General features: G+C 44.1%; 1 protein-coding gene across 2 annotated transcripts in view; it reads right to left on the bottom strand.

Annotated features, from left to right (window-relative positions):
• The window catches only part of CASP7 (caspase 7), a 52776-nt gene that overhangs the window by 7554 nt on the left and 24267 nt on the right, over positions 1-20955 (bottom strand). For both annotated transcript variants that reach the window (XM_001090833.5, XM_028826879.2), the window contains 2 exons: positions 2210-2346; positions 1600-1728 (listed from right to left, as the gene is read on the bottom strand). In XM_001090833.5, the coding sequence (XP_001090833.4) occupies positions 1600-1728; positions 2210-2346 (266 nt within the window). The remainder of the gene's footprint in view (positions 1-1599; positions 1729-2209; positions 2347-20955) is intronic.

Raw genomic sequence — 20955 nt, 5'->3', positions numbered from 1 at the left:
GGTTGCCTTGCCTGGGTTGCCTGTTAGAACCTGGGCCAGACCCAGATCTCAGACTCCTGACTTCTAGTCTGGTCTAGGACATGACCTACTAGGGTACAAAAGGTAAGCTTGTAAGAGTCAAGTTGGAGGAAATTAGGAAAAACACCTAGTTTAAAAGAAAAAAGATGGTGGGGACTTTTTTTGTTTTAGCTGCGACGTTAACAAAAACAGCAGTGATTTAGACTGTGTTCCTATACACTTCCTGTGGGTCTGTGTCTAATGAATTGATAGGATGTTACTTTCAAACACTTGTCCTAAATGCCAGAATACGCTAGGTGGCATCCATTAGAGACGGCGGTATAATAGGAAACGCGTTTGTCCTGGAGTCAGAAGACCAGAGTGTGGGTTTCAGTTCTGCCCCTACTAACTGCACCCTTCAGTGTATCGTTCATCCTCTCTGAAGCTCCACCCCTTCTTTTATTTTTTATTTTATTATTATTATTTTTTGAGACAGAGTCTTGCTCCATCACCCAGGCTGCAGTGCAGTGGTGCCATCTTGGCTCACTGCAACCTCTGCCTCCCGGGTTCCTGGGTTCAAGTGATTCTCATGCCTCAGCCTCCCAAGTAGCTGTGATTACAAGTATATACAATGCCTTCCAAGGCCACACTCGGCTAATTATTGTATTTTTAAGTAGAGATGGGGTTTCACCATGTTGGCCAGGCTGGTCTCGAACTCCTGACCTCAGGTGATCTACCCATCTCAGCCTCCCAAACTGCTGGAATTACAGGTGAGACACCGCACATGGCCCGCCCCTACATTGATAAAATAAGCATAATATTCTGTTGCCCAACATTGCAGGGCTTCTGTTAAAGATCTAATGAAATAACTTAGTGAACATGCTATATAAAAAATAACATAGTTCTAAAGTATATGGGAATTATTATTCTCTATCCACCACAAGGGAAAAGTTTACACTTACACTTCATTCTGGGAAGGATGACATGGATTTGTTACTTCCCAGGAATGAGTCTTTTGAAATTGTGACCATTCTGTACATAAAGAATCTATTTCTCTTGCTGGACTTTCAGCTGATTTCATCTTTTTACAAAGAGACTGAAGGCTCCTGAAAGAAACCTGCCTACCCCAGGACAGGTATGGACTGGTCAAGAGGGAGGGAGGTTTCTCACACTGAAATTCCTCTGCCCTGCACAGGCATCCTCCTGAGATGGGCCTGGCCACGGTGGGAGGATCGCCTCCCTTGGGTGCAGGAAGAAGACAGATGGAGGGGCGGTAAGGGCTCAACTTTTCTTTTCTTGAGACAGGGTCTCACTCTGTCACCTAGGCTGGAGAGCAATGGTGTGATCATGGCTCACTGCACCCTTGACCTCCTAGGCCCAAGCAATCCTTCCACCTCAGCCTCCCAAGTAGCTGGGACTACAGGTGTATGCCATCATGCCTGGCTAATTAAAAAACAAACAAACAAACAACCATTTTGGAGATAGGGTGTTGCCATTTTGCCCAGGCTAGTCTTGAACTCCTGGGTTCAAGGGATCCTCCCACCTTGGCTTCCCAAAGTTCTGGGATTGCAGACGTGAGTCACCACTCCTGGCAGCGCTTACCTTTTTTAAGCAGATCTTTCATCTTTGCACAAGAGCAGTCATTATGGACTATCACGTCAAAACCCAGACTTTGGAAGCACTTGAAGAGCGCCTCGGCATCTTTGTCTGTTCCGTTTCGAACGCCCATACCTGTGGGAATCAAGTAACGAGTCCACAGGTGAGCATCCCCTGGCTGAATACCACATGCGGGTACCAGTGGGCCGGGCGCTAAATGTACTGGCGCCAGCTGCAGCAGAAACACTCCAAGTATATGCAACGCCTTCCAAGGCCACAATTTAAATGAACTGAAGCAAACTCAAAGGGGAGGCTAACAGTGCAGGCTGCCACAACAGGTGAGCCTCCTGGTAACACTCAGCTCCCAACAAAGCCAAGGCTCTCCTGGATTCTCAGCCCTTTGGTCAAAGCCCCGCGTCAGCTAATACACGTGGTGGGACCTTAGACTGAACGTTCTCCATTTCCACACAACCCTTTCCCCTGGATACAGCAACCCCGCCTTCAGAGGGGCTGTCTGCCACAGTAGGGGGGTGCAGCATTTATCCCATAAATGTTTGATACAAATAGGAGAAGATGAAAGGGAACCAGAAAGATTAACCCACGCCCACATACCTACCTGTCACTTTATCAAAGTTCTTGTTGTTTATTATGATGCATTTGCCCATCTTCTCAAAATTCATGTTGTACTGATATGTAGGCACTCGGTCCCGGGTGGTCTTGATGGATTGCCCTGAGACATTTTTCTTCTTCTTACTGGGGAAATACAAAGTTCCATAGTCAGGGGCTGTGGAAGTGTGTATAGTATCGCCTCTTCATTTTACTACTGGCATGAAAGGGGGGATGCCTAAGAAAACTGCAATATCCTTGAAGAAAAGACCTGGCGTGGACAGACGGCTCTGTTTAATTGTCATGTTTAAGTGGAACAGGGTCCCCTGGCAAATTTTATTAGATGCCAGAGAAATGCAAATTAAAATCACAATGTGACACCTGTACAAGCTGACCAGAATGGCTACAGTGTAAAAGACGCAAAATGTTCAGCCCCTTGGATTAACAAACATTGCTTGGTGGGAACCTACTTTGTACACCCATCGTGGAAAACCGGCAGAATTTACTGAAATAGAATGTATACATAACCTATGCCAGAGCAACTCCCCTGGGAAAAGTAAACACGTTCACCAAGACGGGTCCATTCACAGCAATACCATTCAGCGATGGCCTCCAACAGAAAATAATCCGTACGTCCATTTGCAGTCAAATGTACACATTGTTGAATGTTCATCTAATGAAATACTACACGAGAAGGAACAAACCACCGCAATGTGAAGCAACGTGAATAAACCTCACAAATGTAACACTGAGTGAAAGAACTGACATACAAAAGGGTAAACACAAAGTTAAAAAGAACAAAACTAACAGCTAGGATCAGAAATCTGGAGATAGTTTTCCCCACGGTGGAGATCAGAGACCAGACGGACACGGAGCCTTTCTTGAGGATGAGTCATATTTTGTTTCTTGGTACGGGTGCTGGTTACACGTGTGTTTCTGTTGGTGAAAATTTATCAGTATATGCACGTTCTATGTGGATGTTATGTTTTAATAACATTTACATTAAAAGGGGGAAAAAGGCACAGAAGGATCACAACAAAAAAGTAGGCTCTTTCCAATCTCCAGACAACTGGTGGTCCAGTTTGCCAAAAGTCTGGCAGGTAGGCACTGTGGTGGGGCATGAGGCACTACGGAGCAGGCAGAGGGACACATTTCCAATGAGGGTGGGAAGCCATCTTGCCAGCCATCCATGCCAATGTGAGCTCCAGGAGGAAGACATTTCTCTGTTCCGAAAATCACTGAATCCCCAATAGGGAGAACGATGCCCAGCATATAAGTTGCTCAGTAAATATCTGTTATATAAATGAATGAATAGAATCATATCCACTTCATTTGACAGATATGGAAACTGAGGTCCACAGGGAGACGGGGTTGTCCCAGGTCACCCAGCTAGTGATGGGCAGGTCCAAGTCCGCAACCCTGTCCCCCAGAGTATCTGCTAGAATGATCTGCCTGCCTTTCTCCCACGGAGCCTAGCCAGAGTTAGAAGCAGCAAAATAAAAGTCAAAACCCAGCTTGTTACCTGACAAACATGGGGTCAAGGGTACTGCACTTGAGTTGTCATGGACTTCTATGGTTGGAGTTTCTCAGAATCTCTGAAAGGACACGGCCTTCCCCCTCTCCGCCCCCACTCCTATCTTACTCCAAATTACAGAGGAGCTCTGTATGTCTAAGCTGCAGATGCTGTATTGTTTTTCCCCTTGAACATGACTTTATCCTCCACTTTTGGAAAGTCAAATTTCTTCCATGTGGCCATTTTACTTTTAAAAGAGAAATGGTCCTGAATCTGTTTTGCCTTCTCTGGGCTCCTCCGCTGTTTTGTGTTCCGTCTGGTTTACAGGGTGACGCTGGGTTTTCTTCACATTTCCTTCCACAAAGAAGCAACACAAAAGAGCGCTGGACTTGGGGCTAGTCGGAGCTCTGCGTCCACCTGCCCATGTGACCTGATCCAGTGAGTTGTTACCCTTTGCAGAGCACCAGCTTCCTCTCATGTAACGCAGTCAGTTGCATGCAGTAGGTGAAGCATTTCATGATCATCACAAAATTAGATGGGAGGTGCAATGGCAGCAGGTACTTCCTGTGAATTCTCCCCACCTCCTGCCCCTTGGAGATATATCAGCAAAGGGAGTTTCTGCACTGTTCAAGGACATATTATTCAGGCAGCAATAGGATTTCCTTATTGCCACCCTGTTAATGACTGCTATTGACAGTGTTCTCTGTACTTTTTAAAATATGTGTGCACAGCTTTTCAAACACATAAAATCTCTGGTCTTTGATAGGCATCTCAGAGGTAGGTAGAGGGGGGATAATCATGCCCATTTTACAAGTAACAATAATAATTAACATTTGTCAGTGCTTACTAGGGGCCTGGATATTGTTAAAACTCTCATCTGCATGTCCTCACTGAATTCTGACAGCAACTCAGAGAGGGAGGCAGATATCATTGTAACCCCCTTTAAGGATGAGCTGCGGAGGCTTGGGGTAGGGAAGTAACTAGCCCAGGGTTGTGAGAGGGCACAGCAAGTCCAAATCCAGGCAGTTGGCCATGGATTCAAAGAATTAAAATTGTTATAAAATCTCCATACTGCTCAAAGCAATCTACAGATTCCATGCAATCCCTATCAAAATACCAATGACATTCTTCAACAGAGATAGAAGAAAAAATTCTAAAATTTATGTGAAACCACAAAAGACCTAGAATAGCCAAAGCCATCCTGAGCAAAAGGAACAAAACTGGAGAAATCACATTGCCTGACTTCAGATTATACTACAAAGCTATACTAACCAAAACAGCATGGGACTTGCATAAAAACAGACACACAGATTAATGGGAAAAAAAAGAGAAAATCCAGAAATGAATCTATGCATTTACAGTAAACTCATTTTCAACAAAGGGGCTAAGAACATACATTGGGGTAAGGAAAATGTCTTCAATAAATGGTGCTGGGAAAACTAGATAACCATATGCAAAAGAATGAAACTGGACCCCTAACTATTGCCATATACAAAAATTAAATCAAAATGGACAAAAGATTTAAAGCTAAGACCTGAAACTATGAAACTACCGGAAGAAAATATTGGGGAAACTCTCGAGGACATTGGTCTGGGCAAAGATTTCTTGAGTAAGACCTCAAAAGCAGAGGCAACCAATGCAAAAATAGTACATAAGTCCAAAAGAAGTATATTTACGTAGCTATTTCTTATTAGTACCTGCCACCTATGGCCCAGGAGCTTTATAAAATCACTGCATGTTCTCACAGCCAGGCTGCCTTTGTGTAGATAAGAAAATTCAAGTTCAGAGTTGGTATGTGATTCCTGGTGATCTGACCCCAAAGGGTGTACTTTCTCTACTAGACTATTTTTTCTTTGAACAAACACTGTTTTTGATACTAAAATTCAGGACAGGACTTACTCATCTTCCAGGTTACTTTTGTGGAGGGTGGAATATAATCTGTGACCTTTCTGAAATTAGGTCTCCTAGCCCAGTTAACCCCTCTACCAAGGTAGTTTCAGGGTGGGCTTCAACCAGTGCTCTCCACAACCCTTCAGAAAACACTAGAATGGGATAAAAGAAAAGAACACTGAATAGGTAGAGTTTTTATTTATTTATTTATTTTTGAGATGGAGTCTCTTTCTGTAACTCAGGCTGGAGTGCAGTGGCACGATCTCAGCTCACTGCGACCTCCTCCTCCCAGGTTCAAGCGATTCTCATGCTCAGCCTCCTGAGTAGCTGTGATTATAGGCGTGCACTACCACGCCCAGCTAATTTTTGTATTTTTAGTAGACATGGTTTCACCATGTTGCCCAGGCTGGTCTTGAACTCCTGACCTCAGGCGATCCACCCGCCTTGCCCTCCCAAAGTATTGGGATTACAGGTGTGAGCCACTGTGTCTGGCCTAAAGTAGGTTCTTAACATGTCAACTGAATTTCAGAGCTAACTTCCTGGATCCTGCAGCTAATTCAAGGCTATTCAAAGATCCTAAGAGTAGCATGAAGTCTAGCAGGCTGGAAGTCACAGTTTATGCACTAAAATCCTTTCAGAGATAAAGTCCTACTTCTTTCTTCTGTGGGATGGATCTCAATGATGATATCAAAGTAAAAAACAAGCTGGGATTTTTTTTAAAGCTGTCATTAGCTCATCCTCAGTGATGAGCAAAACAAAACTAGCAAGCATCCTTTATGAGAAAAACAGAATTAGATATGTTATGTGAAAAATAAAAGGACTCTGGTTCTATCAGAATAAAATTTGGAAAATTAACTGGTTACATAAAAAGAACACAACAGAGGAAGAAAGATAAACACTTTAAGAAAACACTGTCCATGGTTATGAAAAGTACCTTAAAATTGAATATGAAATATGGTCCTCCGTCCTGGTAAATATCTAAAAAGGGTGATACCTAGCCTGCCCCTAAATTGAACTCCTATTTTTCAAAATGAACTTAATATCGGCTTCCTCCTTCTGGATTTGAGTCTGCCAATATTAATTTCTCCTTCTAAGCAAAAGAACTTAGCTAGTCTGCCCCTAAAATGAACTCTTATTTTTCAAAATGAACTTGGTATCTGCTTCCTCTTTCTGGATTTGAGTCAGTCAATATTAATTTTTCCTTCTAACCAGAATAGCTTTTTGTTAAACCCACATCTTCCCAGACCACAGATGTGTGTTTGTGAGTGACTATCAATTCAACCCCATTGAATTCATCTTCCTAAGAAGAGCTGGCTTTGGGAAAACTCTGTCCATAGCTTAACTTTGAAGAAGCAAACCCTGATGATTAGATTAAAGCATGTAACTGGAGACAAAGAAAAGGTGCAAATGATTGTCTAGAAGGCATCAGGAGGAAAGCATCAGAAAAAAAGGGGGAGAGGGACGAAAAGTCCACTGCTTATAGATATATTCAGCAAGAACGAGAGTCTAAGAGATTAGGTTTCCACCTAAGAGCTGTGTTGTTTTGGGGTACCTTCTTTCCCGGGGATTATATCCGTTTCATCCCCATTCTCCCTTTGAGGCTACAATGAGAGCCACCATATTGGTAGAAAGTGATTTGCCATCCGGCCCACTTGACCCTGCAGCTACCACTGATTGGTCCAGGGGGCACCTGATCCCCAGGCTGGGCCAATCAGCTCTCTTCCCTGGGAATTTGAGAACTGAAATTGAGAAAATGGGTCAGTCTCCGTCAAGGTGATTAAAATGAGAGTTGGTGACTGCCATGTTTTACCATGTGGCCTGAGGAGCCAAGAGGACAGACTGGCAAAGATTGGGCAGAACAAAGCCAATAGATAAGAGAAATGTGGGGATGGAGGAGGAGAGTGGGTAATGTTCACCCAAGATTCCTGTGACCCTGAGTGTTCCTTTAAAAAGAGAAATCAAGCTGGGCACGGTGGCTCATGTCTGTATTCCCAGCACTTTGGGAGGCTGAGGCGGGCAGATCACCTGAGGTCGGGAGTTCAAGACGAGCCTGGCCAACGTGGTGAAACTCTGTCTCTACAAAATACAAAAATTAGCTGGGCGTGGTGGCGTGTGCCTGTAATCCCAAGCTACTAGGGAGGCTGAGGCAGAAGAATCACTTGAACCCGGGAGGCGGAGGTTGCAGTGAGCCGAGATCATGCCTTTGCACTCCAGCCTGGGTGACAGAGCAAGACTCTGTCTAGAAAAAAAAAAAAAAAAGGAAAAAAAAAAAAAAGAGAAACCAGATCCCACCATCACCACTTAAAGCCCTCCCAGGGCTCCCTGTGAAACTCTGTTCCAGGGTTTCAGAAGCCTTCAGGGTGTCCCTGCTGGCCTGTTGGCCCCAGCTCTGGTGCAGCTCTCCCCTGCACAGCTCAGACCTGCTTGCGGAGGATCATAGGGCATGGCAGGACCCAGGGCACCCACGATGGTTCCTACCCAGTGGAGCTGGCCACTGTCCCTTGGTCTCTTGTTTCTGCACGCAACAACCCTAGTTCACTGGGCATCATGCTGCTTGCTCCCTCAGGCCAGGACCCTGGAAGGCTCAAGCTACATCATCTTCTGACCTGATGTCCACCATTGCCTCCTAACTGGCTTCTCTCCAAAATGAGCTTTTAAAAATGGTAAGGCCAGGTGTGGTGGCTCATACCTGTAATCCCAGCACTTTCCAAGGCCAGCGTGGGCAGATCACGAGGCCAGAAGTTCGAACAACCTGGGTGACATGGAGAAACTTGGTCTCCACAAAAAATGCAAATAAATAAATAAAGCCAGGCATGGTGGTGCACGCCTACGGTCCCAGCTGCTTGGGAGGCTGAGGTGGGAGGATCACTTGAGCCTGGGAGGCAGAGGCTGCAGTGAGCCGAGATCGCACCACTGCATTCTAGCCTCGGCAACAGAGACCCTGTACTTTAAAAAAAAAAAAAAAAAAAGATAAATCCAGTCAGATTAGTTCCTTGCCCAGAGCCATCCAGTGGTTTTCTCACATGTGGGGAAGGAACTCCAGGGTCCTGACCACAGCCCGCAGGGCCTACATGAGTTACTGCCCTTATTATATCCACTTTTTCCTTCCCACTCCTGCCTCAGCCTCCGGAGTAGCCGGGATTACAGGCGCACACCACCATGCCCGGGTAATTTTTTTTGTATTTTTAGTAGAGATGGGGTTTCACCATGTTGGGTAGGTTGGTCTCAAACTCCTAACCTCAGGTCAACTGCCCGCCTCGGCCTCCCAAAGTGCTGGGATTACAGGCTGCGTGAACCACCGCACCGGCCCCTGCTTTAACTTTTAAATTCGTCACCTGATCTCAAATTAGAGCTATATTGTCTCCTGCTAGAGTATAAACTCTATGAGGGCAGGACCTGGACTACTTCACTGCAGTTCCCCAGCTTCTACAACAGTGCCCGACACATAGCAGGTGCCCAACAGTGTTTTGTGAATGAGTGAAGAGCGTTTCCTGCTGAAGACACACCACAGTCAGAGGCCCTGGGCCACCTCCAGTTTAGGTGGAGATCAGCTAAATGGAGCTGCCATCCTGCCTGGTGACCAGCAGGACATGTCAGGGGCAGGTGAGGGAGGGGCACACTGGTACCCGCACTTCCATTTTACCAGTTCTTGTTGCAAGGCTGCTGCAGAGACACTCATTAGGTACAGTCTCATTAGGCTCAAAGTTCACATATAGGAAGAGAACAGATTTCTGAGGGAGTTGATTCAGGGCAGCCGCTTCCTGCTGATTCTGCAGGAATGCAGGACAACTCTTTTGCTCGAGTATTTCTTTCAGGTGGGAGACCTAATACTACGTGGAAACATTTTTGGAGTAATAAGTTTTCTTCCCTCATTTCCCCCGACTCTCCCATTTCCAATGTTGAACCTTCATAGCACACCTCAATTACAAGAGCTATCTGGCAGACATAAGCTTATTCAATTAGTCACGCGCTCCCACAATAACCAGGTTGGATCATAAAGGGAGGGTTCTTTAATCAAAATCACATAGTACTGTAAACAAGAATGAGGAAGCTCTTTATGTTCTGATGCGGGACAATTTCCAATAACTCGTGTTAAGTGCAGAACAAAACCAAAGTGCAGAACAATGACAGCAGTGTGCTACCTTTTGAAAAAAACTGAGAGGCACAGAAAATATGTTTAGATTTGCTCGTATCTGCATAAAGAGACACTGGAAGGATGGTGCAGTAGATAAATCCATGACAGGGGCTGGACTGCGTGGATTTGAATCCCTGTTCTACCACATAGCTGTGTGACTGTGGGCAAGTTACTTAACCTCTCTGTGCTTGTGCTTCCTCATTTGTTAAAAGGACAAAATAACAGCATCTAGCTCAGAGCTTGTAAACAAGTTAATATTCACAAAGCATTTAGAACAGTGTGTGTCCTGTTGTAAGTGGTAAATAAACATCATGATTATTACTGTTATTGATACAGGAGACAGAAATTATTTAGGCAGATAGTAAGAGTATAAGAGTCCTCCACAGAATTTCCCTTTTAACAAAAAGCAGCCCCCAAATCATTTCTTTTTTTTTTTTTTTTAACAAAGAGCAGCCTCAAAAATCGAGCTGCAGACACAGATAAGCAAGCTAGAAGCTTGCACGGGTGAACGCCAGCAGCTGTGCCAACAGAAAAGGGCTACTTAAGGGCCAGGTATGTTTAACAGGGAGGCTCCATCTTCCCTTTTCTTTGTCACCATGTGTACAGTAAGGAAACAGGTAACATGGCACTGGCCAGGTGGAGAAGCAGCTGTAATAAAAGATGAGGGTGGGGCGGCCAGCTTTTTCACACCCTATGCAAAAGGCACACCTGGTCCAACTAATCTTTTGCGCCCTATGTAAATCAGCCATCACCTCCTCAAGCTCATCTATGAAACTCCTTGCATTCTACTGTGGAACCAGCAACCCATTTCTCTTGGACCCCTCTCTCTGCAGCAGAGAGCTCTTCTCTTTCTTTTGCTTATTAAACTTCCACTCTGAACCTCAGTATTTGTGTGTCTGTGTCCTAGTTTTCCGTGGCCGTCAGACACCGAATCTTGGGTATTTACTTCCGACAATGACGCTGGTTCATTATTATGTCCGTCTTTCCGAGTGGTTATCTGTGTTACAGGGAGCTGGGAGCAGACAGCAAGCAAGAGTGGAAAGAACTCTGACTGTGTAACTTTTTTATTACACGCAAATAAGTTATTCAAAACGCTAAACTAATAATTACCATTTAATAGTTAAAAGTCACTTGCTTGCTATAAATGGATTTCAAGATCTGGCTTACTCTGAAGATCACTGGATTCATAATTTTTTGTGCTAATTAAGAGGGCTCCCTAGACGCCCCATTTTTCTATTTTTCACTGTGACTTTATCCCTCTGCCTAGTCTTCTAAATTTCTTACTCCTCTGTGTCAGCAATAACAACAAGAATCAATACATAATGTCACTTTTTCATCATTTACCGCTTTACATATATTATCTCATTTAATCTTCTATGAGGTATTAACTCCATTTCACAGAGAGATGAAATCAGCTTGTCCAAAATTACAAAGCTAGAGAGGAATAGAGCCTAGATTCATTCCGAGGTGTAACACCAAGTCTCCTATTCCAGAGTTTCTCATCTTTGTTAAAATTCGGATTCCTGTGCTTTGCTCTAGACCTACAGAATGAGTCTCAGGTCAGGCGTGGGCATTTTCCTGGGACGATCTCCAGTAAGCAGCGTTAAGCACAGAACAAAAGCAACGTGCAGAACAATGGCAGCAGCAGAGGGTCTGAGCATCTCGGACCCTCTGAAGCTTGAGGGTCAAGACAAAAGCCTGTCTGTCCACTGCATGGGCCCTCTTGGCTCTGACCTTTCATTGCTGTCTCTGATCTTGTTTCAAGCCCCTCGCCTACTTCCAGAGCCCGAGGAAGCGGAGAAGTTGATGGAAGATGTTGGCCACACATTCCTGCACGGTGCCGATGTGCACTCCTGTGTGGGGCAGAGAACACCAGCTCATTCCACTGTATCAAACACCTCTCCAGCTGTGCACAGCCTTTTGGCTCCTTGGTTCCTGGACAGAAGATGGAACCTGACATACCTCAGGAAGCACAGACTCTGGAAGGTGCCCCTCTGCAGCACTGAGGTGTATTTAGGGCCACTGGGGCAATTTACAACTCTCCATGAAACCTGCAAGGTCTCCTAGCAGTGACCGCTAAGCTGAACATTAAACGGAAATTCCTTTAATGCCACCACCAAAATCCTTCCAGGAAATGCCCCAGCAGGCAGTGTCATCCTTAGAGTCTCCTTCCTTTGTAACAAACTGTGTAGAGTCCCCGGGGCAGCCTGGGTGTGAGCAGTAATTCACTCTCAGCACAGTCAGAGGAGGCATGCTTTGTAATCCCAGTCCTAGTAGCAAACAGAGTTACTGTCTGTTTGGAAATCAGCTGCTGGAACCGAGCAGATCATCAGATAAACAACTGCTACTGGACAGCAGAAAGGGCCTCAAGGGCTCCCAGGAGACTGTGCTAATTAATTAGCCAATGGCACAAAGAAGACAACAGTCCATAGCTCAGCCCAGCAGGTTCTCCCAGGGGTGGGAGCTGGGGAGGGAATAAGAAAGAAAATAAAATGCTTTCAAAGGTTCAGATTAGAAACTTCCTCGGCTGGCGATCATCCCCAAAGACATGATTTTCTAAAAGTGGCTGTTCTTGTTTCTCCGGGTTCCTAGGACCTCACAGCAGAAGATGTTGAAGCATGTGAGAACTGTTGTACCCTGCCAAAAGGGGAGGCAGGAGGAAAAGGCCGCTGAGATTCTTTCAAGTCCAGATCAATGGGAATAAGTCCTTCTTCGGAAGCTGATGAACGATACAAACGGTGGAGGAACCACTTCAGATATTTTTTAAGTCACCATGAAGAAGTACGAGTATTTTTATAGGCTTACGCTTTACAAATTGAATTAACAATCATTATCCCACTGATTCTGCAAAGTGCAGACGAGAGGCAAAGAAAGATAAGGCAAGTAAAACTGGTCAGGGTATTTTTTCCTCCAGAGTTTATCACTGCCCATTCTATCCATCCTCCTCTTTTTCCTCTCTTTGCTAACTGCTGATGCAACTACCTTTACTTTGGCCCTTTTTACATTCTGAAGACTTTTACTAAGATTACTTTGCGAAGAAACATCTGATTCTTGTTTTAGAATCTGCCATTAAGTGCAAAGTCCAAGATAAACCAGAGCAGTGAATTGAAAGTTCTAAATCCGCTTAAAAGCTTCTGTGTTCCACAATTCACTGCAGATTTAAAAAAAGAAACCTGGCTGCTAAATCACTATGCTCAGGACCAGACAAGCAAGATCACAACACACTACAATATCATGGTAGAATGACTTATTCAGTGCACTTCAGTGTGCACTAAAATGCAAAGGAAAGTTAATTAACAGAGCAGGTTGAATCCAGTGCTTCCTAACCATCCCAACTCTTTCTTCATGTTGAGTTTTCTTGCCAATATGGGCAAGCACCATTATCTTTGTTTCCAGATGTGTTCAGATAAGCATAAATCTCTGCTAGGAACACAAATAATGCCAGCATCAACTATCAGGAAGGAACCAGACTGTCCTAACTTCTTCGGTAGACAGCCATTTCTTGCAACTTCTAATTTCACAGTGTGAGCTCAACTCAGTCATTTTCACTACAACAAACTCAAGAGTCAAAAAATTATAACCAAGCTCTCATGATTATTTAGATAAAAAGGCCTCCTTGAAGAGCCTACAGCAACTTGTATCAGAAAACATTATAGGATAAAAATATTCTGCCTACTTTACAAAGAAGTGAAAAACCTTAGAAAGAGTACAATGGATTTTTACAATCCACTCCGGGTGCAAGTATAATTTTCCCCATCACTGGAGTGGATAAATACAGGTTTTATCCTCTTATGGATCCCCCAGGCTACTCAAAATGTGAATTATGCCTTTCTATATTTGGAAAGGAATATAAGCATGCAAGAAGCCCACTGCAATTAATTTTCTAAAGCATCACCATGAATAGGATTCCCAGTAGCTCTATCTGCCTGCAGACATTCATCAGCATGAAAGTAAACACACCACCAGGCTCACATTTCCCCAGAGCTGTTTCATTCGGAACTAGAGCTCTGGTTTTCGTAGCTGCTTTGTCTAAATATTTTTGGGATGATTCATTCATGGTCTCAACATCTCAACAGAGGGCATCCCCACGGTCCTATCATACCAAGGCACAGAGCAAGACAGAGAAGAAAAGAAAGAGTGAAGGTAGTACCTAGTGTCTCCATCCGAAAACAGTTCCGTTTGCATCAGAACTAGGCTGTGCCCTGAGACGACAGGTAGTGAGTTTCCTTCTTCTCTGTAATAATAAAAACTCAACATGCTCGGAGCTCAGCAGGGGATAAGACTGGCACAGGCCGCCTGGCCCTGAAGGCCTGTGACTGAATCAGCAGTGAACTGCACGCTGGAGTTTTCCATAGGACCATTCAAACTCGGGCTGGGAAGGTCACACTGGCCTCTCCCTTCTCTGCTGACCGGCAGAAATGCCCCGGTTCCCCATTGTAGCACTCCCCAACCCTGGGATGGCTCCCTGTGGAAACAAGCAACTGTCTGTGCACATGGGGTCCAAAGGAAAAAAACAAACCAATTTTCATAAACATGCAGCCAGGAGCACAATCTTTAAGAGTGAAAAATCAGAAACAGGGGAATAGCTGAGCAAGAGACAGAGTGTCAACAGAACAAACCGTCATAGAGTTAAAGCGGATGAGCGTCACTCACGGTCAACCCACTGAAGTGCCAAATCTACGACAGGCCGCAAAACAGCACTCACATGACAGCAAAACATGTCAAACTATATGTAAGTTAATCAACAAAAACAGGAAGTGGGTGGTGAAGTAAAGAGTTCAGGTTCGTTAGGTTATGTTTTTCCTTTAAAAGCACTCAAGTGAATAATAAAAATAATAGGAGACCATGGAAGCATACCAAAGCTCTTCATTTTCAAACGAGGCATACAAACATTTTTCAATGATCTTGCATAAAGTAAACAATCCAGGAGTTGCTGTATTTCCCCATCTCAACCCTCCAAACGTAACAAGGAAAATGCGAAGACATAAAAACAAAACACTTATAAAGTGAACTTCTCCGCAATGCTTTTCTCAATTTCTTGGTTCAGGACCACAGTCTACAAAGGGTGTGAAGCTGATAGAATGAGCTTATGACACCTGCTACTCTGCACAAGCCTCTCGAACATCTGCCATCCTCAGGTCTGTGAACAAGAGAGAAAATTTGCTCTATACATTTTTTCTCTGCAATTCAGTTGCAAAAATACAGACATGGGGAAGCAAACTCAGTTTAAAAGAGGCTAAGGAGAAGAATACATTCCCCTCACCAAAACATATCAACCTCCACATTTCCCTCCTTACCCTAAAAAAAAAAAAAAAAAAAAGTAGGGTAGGGGGAGGAAAAAGGCTGAATTGTCTTTAAATAGCCTAATAGACTGAGTGGAAGATACAATAGGTCTGTATTACGGCTACAGCGTCCAGCATTAGAACAGCTAATATACTTCAGTCCTTACTTAATCACTCCACCCATCTTTTCCCCTTAAAACTGACCACTGGCATGCAGGGTGGCTTATGCCCGTAATCCCAGCACTTTGGGAGGCCGAGGCAGGCAGATCACCTAAGGTCAGGAGTTTGAGACAAGCTTGGCCAACATAGTGAAACCCTGTCTCTACTAAAAATACAAAAAAAAAAATTAGCCAGGAGTGGTGGCATGTGCCTGTAGTCCCAGCTACTCGGGAGGCTGAAGCACAAGAATTGCTTGAACCTGGGAGGTGGAGGTTGCAGGGAGGCGAGATTACACCACTGCACTCCAGCCTGGGCAACAGAGTGAGACTCCGTCTCAAAACAAAACAAACAAAATTCCCACCATCATAGATCCTTGAGAGAAAGCAAGCCAGCAGCTCAGGGGTTAAACATGCAATGCCATGCTCACATTCCCTATCTGTGATCACATGTTCATGTGAGAAGCAACTGGTTATGTTTTCATAGTACTTTCTATTACTAGGTTTAATTTTTCTCTGCTAATAGTGTTCTAGGTTTCTATGACTGTGAAAAGCTGATGATTTACCTTACCTTTTCACTTTAGAGTTAATTTTTCCCCTCTAGAAGAGCAATAACTGAAAAGAACTGGAGGTATCCCACAGATGCAGAAGCTACAGCTTCGCCGTTCTTAGACCTCCACCTATGTTTTGGTGTCCTGCGCTTGCTGGTCCTGAAATGTGCACTTGGCCCTCTTCACTGGCCCACTGCTCACCCTGCTGGGACAGATGTCCCTATGCCATTCCTCTGCCACTGGAAAGTCCATTGCTCGCCCTGCTGGGACAGCTATCCCTATACCATTCCTCCGCCAAAGTGAAGCAGAGAGGAGGCTGTGTACATGAAGATAATTTGCTGACCCACTTGGGTGGAAGGAAACAACCACTCTGTGGGTGGATTAATGTAGATGAACAGCCTGATGCCACCACAGTCATGGGTGCCACCTGATGCTGGGGGGAAGCCCTGGACCACAAGTTAGGCCTGCGTCGTGGTCCTGGTCTTGCTGGGTGGCTACGCTTCACCTCTCTGGTCTTCCTTTCCTTGATTATAATGAAGGGAATTAGGTAAGTTACATTAGGGGTTCTCCCAGTGTTAAAATCATGATTCTATGGTTTCTTCCTCAGTAGGCACATTCAGGAAATTCAGGAAGCTGACAGTTACTCTGATTCTTATAACAATCCTGTGGGCAGAAATTAATATCTCTATTTTGCAGATAAGGAAGCTGAGGCACAGGAAGGTCACGTGACTTGCTACAGTCTCTCAAACAGTAAGTGGAAAGAAGGGCCAGGATCTGAACCCTGGTTGTCTCACTCAACTTTGCTACTTCTATTATTTTACATAGTGCCATCACTGCTTCAAATACAGCATTAAATCTTTATCATTCTCCATGTACAAATTTGGGAGACAGGTCTCTAATTTTCTGGCAGCTGAATTTGAATCCTTCCTTTATTGAAAAGTAAATGCCCTGCATAAATTTCAATGTTCATATATTTTTTCGTGGGCCCAGATCTGGCCCCTTTCAATCAATGGGCATCATGGCACAATTTTTGCTTAACTTGAAACATATTCTTTGGAATGAATTAAGGTCTGCCTTCTTTGTGCTTGTCTCTGATTCCAAAGCATTGTGTCTTCTAAAACAGTTTTTAACCCCTCTCCAAATGAAAAAGCCTGCCACTTGGATCTTCCTTATAATTATACAAATAACATATTTTTTTATAGGGATGTGTTTACATATAACACTCACTGGTGAAGAGAAGCCCAAGATGCCTCCAGGAGAGAGAATTACAACCAAGTGGCATTTATTAGCCACCCTCCAGGGGACAAAGGCTGGAAAACACAGATGATGCCAAGGGTAAAACCCATGTGATCCGAGCCAGTGCCTGGAAAATAGGAAGTTTAGCAAATGTTGAGAATAGATCTTTTCTTCTGCGCTCTTCCACTGGGAAACCAGAAGGGTAAACAAACTCCTCAGCAGAGACACACGAGACTCCACGGAGGCCCAGGGGAAATCTGAGACTGCGTGAAACCTGTCTTCCCCGTTTTTTCCTTTTCCTAAATTCTGACCTTGAGCAGAGTTCAGAAGGGAGCCTCCGATTTCTCAGGTTCCTAGGAGAGAACATCTTCTAGGCTGCTGCTGGCCAGGGCTTGGCCTTGGACCTACAATGGCTCCTTGTGGCCTATGCTATGAAGACCAAACTCACCCTGTCCAGCAGATTCTGCCACTTTCTGAGGCAGAAGCTATGTCGGTGGCCTTGCCTGAATCATCTCCACCCTGGCCCTGAGGTTCCACCGGTCCCCTGATACCCCCCTGCTTTTCCTGACAACTCAAGTTTCAGCTCCTCTTCCAGTCCTTCCTTATCCTTCCCTCCCCAACCTGCCACAGCTCCAAGGCTGTGTCCTACAATTCAGCAATTCGCTATTATTTTCTGTAGCTGCGCCTAGGCATTTGGTTAAAACTTTGACTTTATATCTGGGGCAAGGACTATAGGGTTATATTTACATCAAGAGAGAACGTTCTTCAAGTGCAAGGAGGACCCTAGACCCTGTTCTATAAACTATGGTTCATAAATGAATACGGACTGGCCTCATAATGATTTCCTCTAAATAACTAAAAACCTGAATGCTTTACTAATTTTAAAATATTTTGAATTTTTTGTGCTTCTCCGTGTTTTCCACATGTTCTTCAATAATCAGAAAATTATAAAAACCTTAAATATTTTTTTTAAAGAACAGGCTGGATTTTTAGTGCCTACAGACTGGAGATAAAACAATGCTGTCCTGCCATCTAGTGGCTGCGAGGCAAAAAAAGGCCAAGACAAGTCTAGGGGCTTGAAACTATTAATATTTGAGACCTGTGAGTCCCACCCCGGCTTTCTGGGGAAGGGGATATTTCTTTCTGCAACCCAGGATCCTTCATGTCTCCAGGGGTGGGCAGGTGGGCAATCTGGTCCTTGATTAGTGACAGGTCAGAGATGCCACTGCCTCCTCCACTGCCTAACAGTGATCCTGAGCTCCTTAGAGAAGGAGGCTGGAATGGGGTGGGATGGGATGGGATGGAATGGGATGGGAGGGAGGGAAGGTTGTGGGGGTGTGGGAGGCACCATCAGCTGCAAGGAACATCCAGAGGAGCCAGTGGCACTCCCATGCATCGTACCCCATATCTGTCAGTGGGTCACATGGCACTCCTGAATAAAAGGTCTTTCAGGCAGAAGACTTCCAGCAAGGTACTCAAAAACTTTCCCAGAGGTGCACAGTCTTAAGGGAAGAATAAATGGTCAGGTCCTCAACTGCCACTTACACTTTTTTTCTAAAACTGGTCTATCAGAGATACCACTTTTCCCTTGCCCACTCTCCCATCTCCCACCATGTAAAAGAAGGGCAGACGTTCTCACCCACTCTGAACCTCACGGGGTGATGAAAGCTCCGGGTCATCCACAAAGAGACAAATAAGATGTATCTGTGAGTCTCCTTGAATCAGGCACTGTGGTGGGGCTTCTTAGTTATACGTGGGTCTGATAAAGGTGAAGTATGTCATTAGTAATGGGGGTATGTGGGACCACACTGGGCTGTTCCAAATTCAAATACAGGCACAACTCAGATATACTGCCAGCTCGGTTTCAGACCACCACAGGAAAGCAAATATTGCAATAAATGGAGTCGCCTGACTTTTTTGGTTTCCCAGTGGGTAGAAAAGTTATGTTCACACGATACACCAGTCTGAGTGTATGCAACAGCATTATGTCAAAAAATACATATCTTAATTAAAACATACTTTATTGCTAAAAAATGCTACAATCATTTGAGCCTTCAGTGGGTTGTAATCGCTGGGCTGGTGGGGAGGGTCTTGCCTCAGCACTGATGCCTGATGACTAATCTGGTGGTGGTTGCTGAAAATTAGGGTGGCTGTGACAATTTCTTAAAATAAGACAGCAATGAAGTTCACTGCATCAAATGATTCTTCCTTTTATGAACAATTTCTCTGTAGCATGCCATTCTGTTTGATAGCACGTTATTCACAGCACAACTTCATTCAAAATTCAAGTCAACAGAAAGGTGATTGTCCCCTCGCCCATCACGCAATGCACATTCGTGGGGAACCTGGCACTAAACCATTCAAAGATGACCTGCTTCCGGGTTGGGGTTTCGTACGCAGCAGAGCAGCTCCCTCACTGCAATCTGTTGAAAGTCAGCCCTCAACAAAAGTGTTAAAAAAAAAATTAAAAGAAAATAAAAAAGAGTTAAAGCACACACAAAATTCAAGTCAATCCTCTCAAACTCTGTGGCTGCTTTACCAACTAAGTTTATGTAATATTCTAAATGTACATTTCAAAAATATATCAGCACATTCACCAGCAGTAGATTCCATCTCAAGAAACCACTTACTTTGCTTATTCATAAGAAGAAACTCCTTATCTGTTCAAGTTTTATCATGAGATTGCAGCAATTCAGCCACATCTTCAGGTCTACTTCTAATTCTAGTTCTCTTGCTATTTCCACCACAACAGGCACATCTGCAGTTACCTCCTCCACTGAAGGAAGTCTTGAACCCATCAAAGTCATCCATGAGGATTGGAATCAACTTCTTCCAAACTCCTATTAATGTTCTGACATCCTCCCATAAATCACAAATGTTCTTACTGGCATCTAGAATGGTGCATCCTTTCCAGAAGGTTTTCAATTAACTGCCCAGATCCATCAAAGGTAACACTATAATGTTATTCCCAACATTATTTATGGCAACTATAGCCTTATAAAATGTATTTCTGAAATAATATTTCTCAAATAGTAAGACATTATTTCTTAAGTAATAAGACTTGGAAGTTGAAATTACTCCTTGATCTATGAGCTGCAGAACGGATGTTTTAGCAGGCATAAAAACATTAATCTCCTTCTGCATCTTCACCAGAGCTCTTGGGTGACCAGGTGCAATGTCAATGAAAGGAATCTTATTTTAATTTGAGCAGCAGGTCTCAACAGTGTGCTTAAAATATCCAGTAAACCATGCTATAAACAGGTGTCATCCAGGCTTTGTTCTTCCATTTATAGGGCACAGAAACAGTAGATTTAGCATAATTCTTAAGGGCTCTAAGATTTCCAGACTGGTCGATGAGCATTGGCTTCAACTTAAAAGTCACCAGTCTGCCTAACAAGAGAGTCAAGCGTCCTTATAAAGCACTGAAGCCAGGCATTGACTTCTCTTCTCTAGCTAGGACAATCTTAGATGGCATCTTCTTCCTATAGAAGGCTGTTTTGTCTACATTGAGAATCTGCTGTCTAGCGTAGCCACTCTCACCAATGATCTTAGCTAGATCTTCTGGATAACTTGCTATAGCGTCTACATCAGCACTTGCTGCTTCATGTTGAACTTTTACTTTATGGAGAAGGCTTCTTTCCTTAAACCTCATGGATCAACCATTGCTAGCTTCAGACTTTTCTTTTGCAGCCTTCTCACCTCTCTCAGCCCTCAAAGAATTGCAGAGTTGGGGCCTGGTTCTGGCTTGGGCTTTCGTTTAAGAAAAAGTTGGGGCTGGTTTGATCTTCTATCCAGACCACTCAAACTTTCTCCAAGTCAGCAATAATAAGCATAATGTTATTATCCATGTGTTCACTGCAGTAGCATTTTTAATTTCCTTCAAGAACTTTCCCTTTGCATTCACAATTTGGCTGTTGGGCACAGGAGGCCTAGCTTTCGGCCTGTCTTGGCTTCGACATGCCTTCACTAAGTTGAATCACTTCTAGCTTTTGAT

The sequence above is a fragment of the Macaca mulatta genome, chromosome 9 (assembly GCF_049350105.2).
Source record: "Macaca mulatta isolate MMU2019108-1 chromosome 9, T2T-MMU8v2.0, whole genome shotgun sequence".
Lineage (NCBI taxonomy): Eukaryota > Metazoa > Chordata > Mammalia > Primates > Cercopithecidae > Macaca > Macaca mulatta.
Note: the sequence above shows the minus strand (reverse complement) of the source record. Positions and strands in the feature narration are given on the sequence as shown.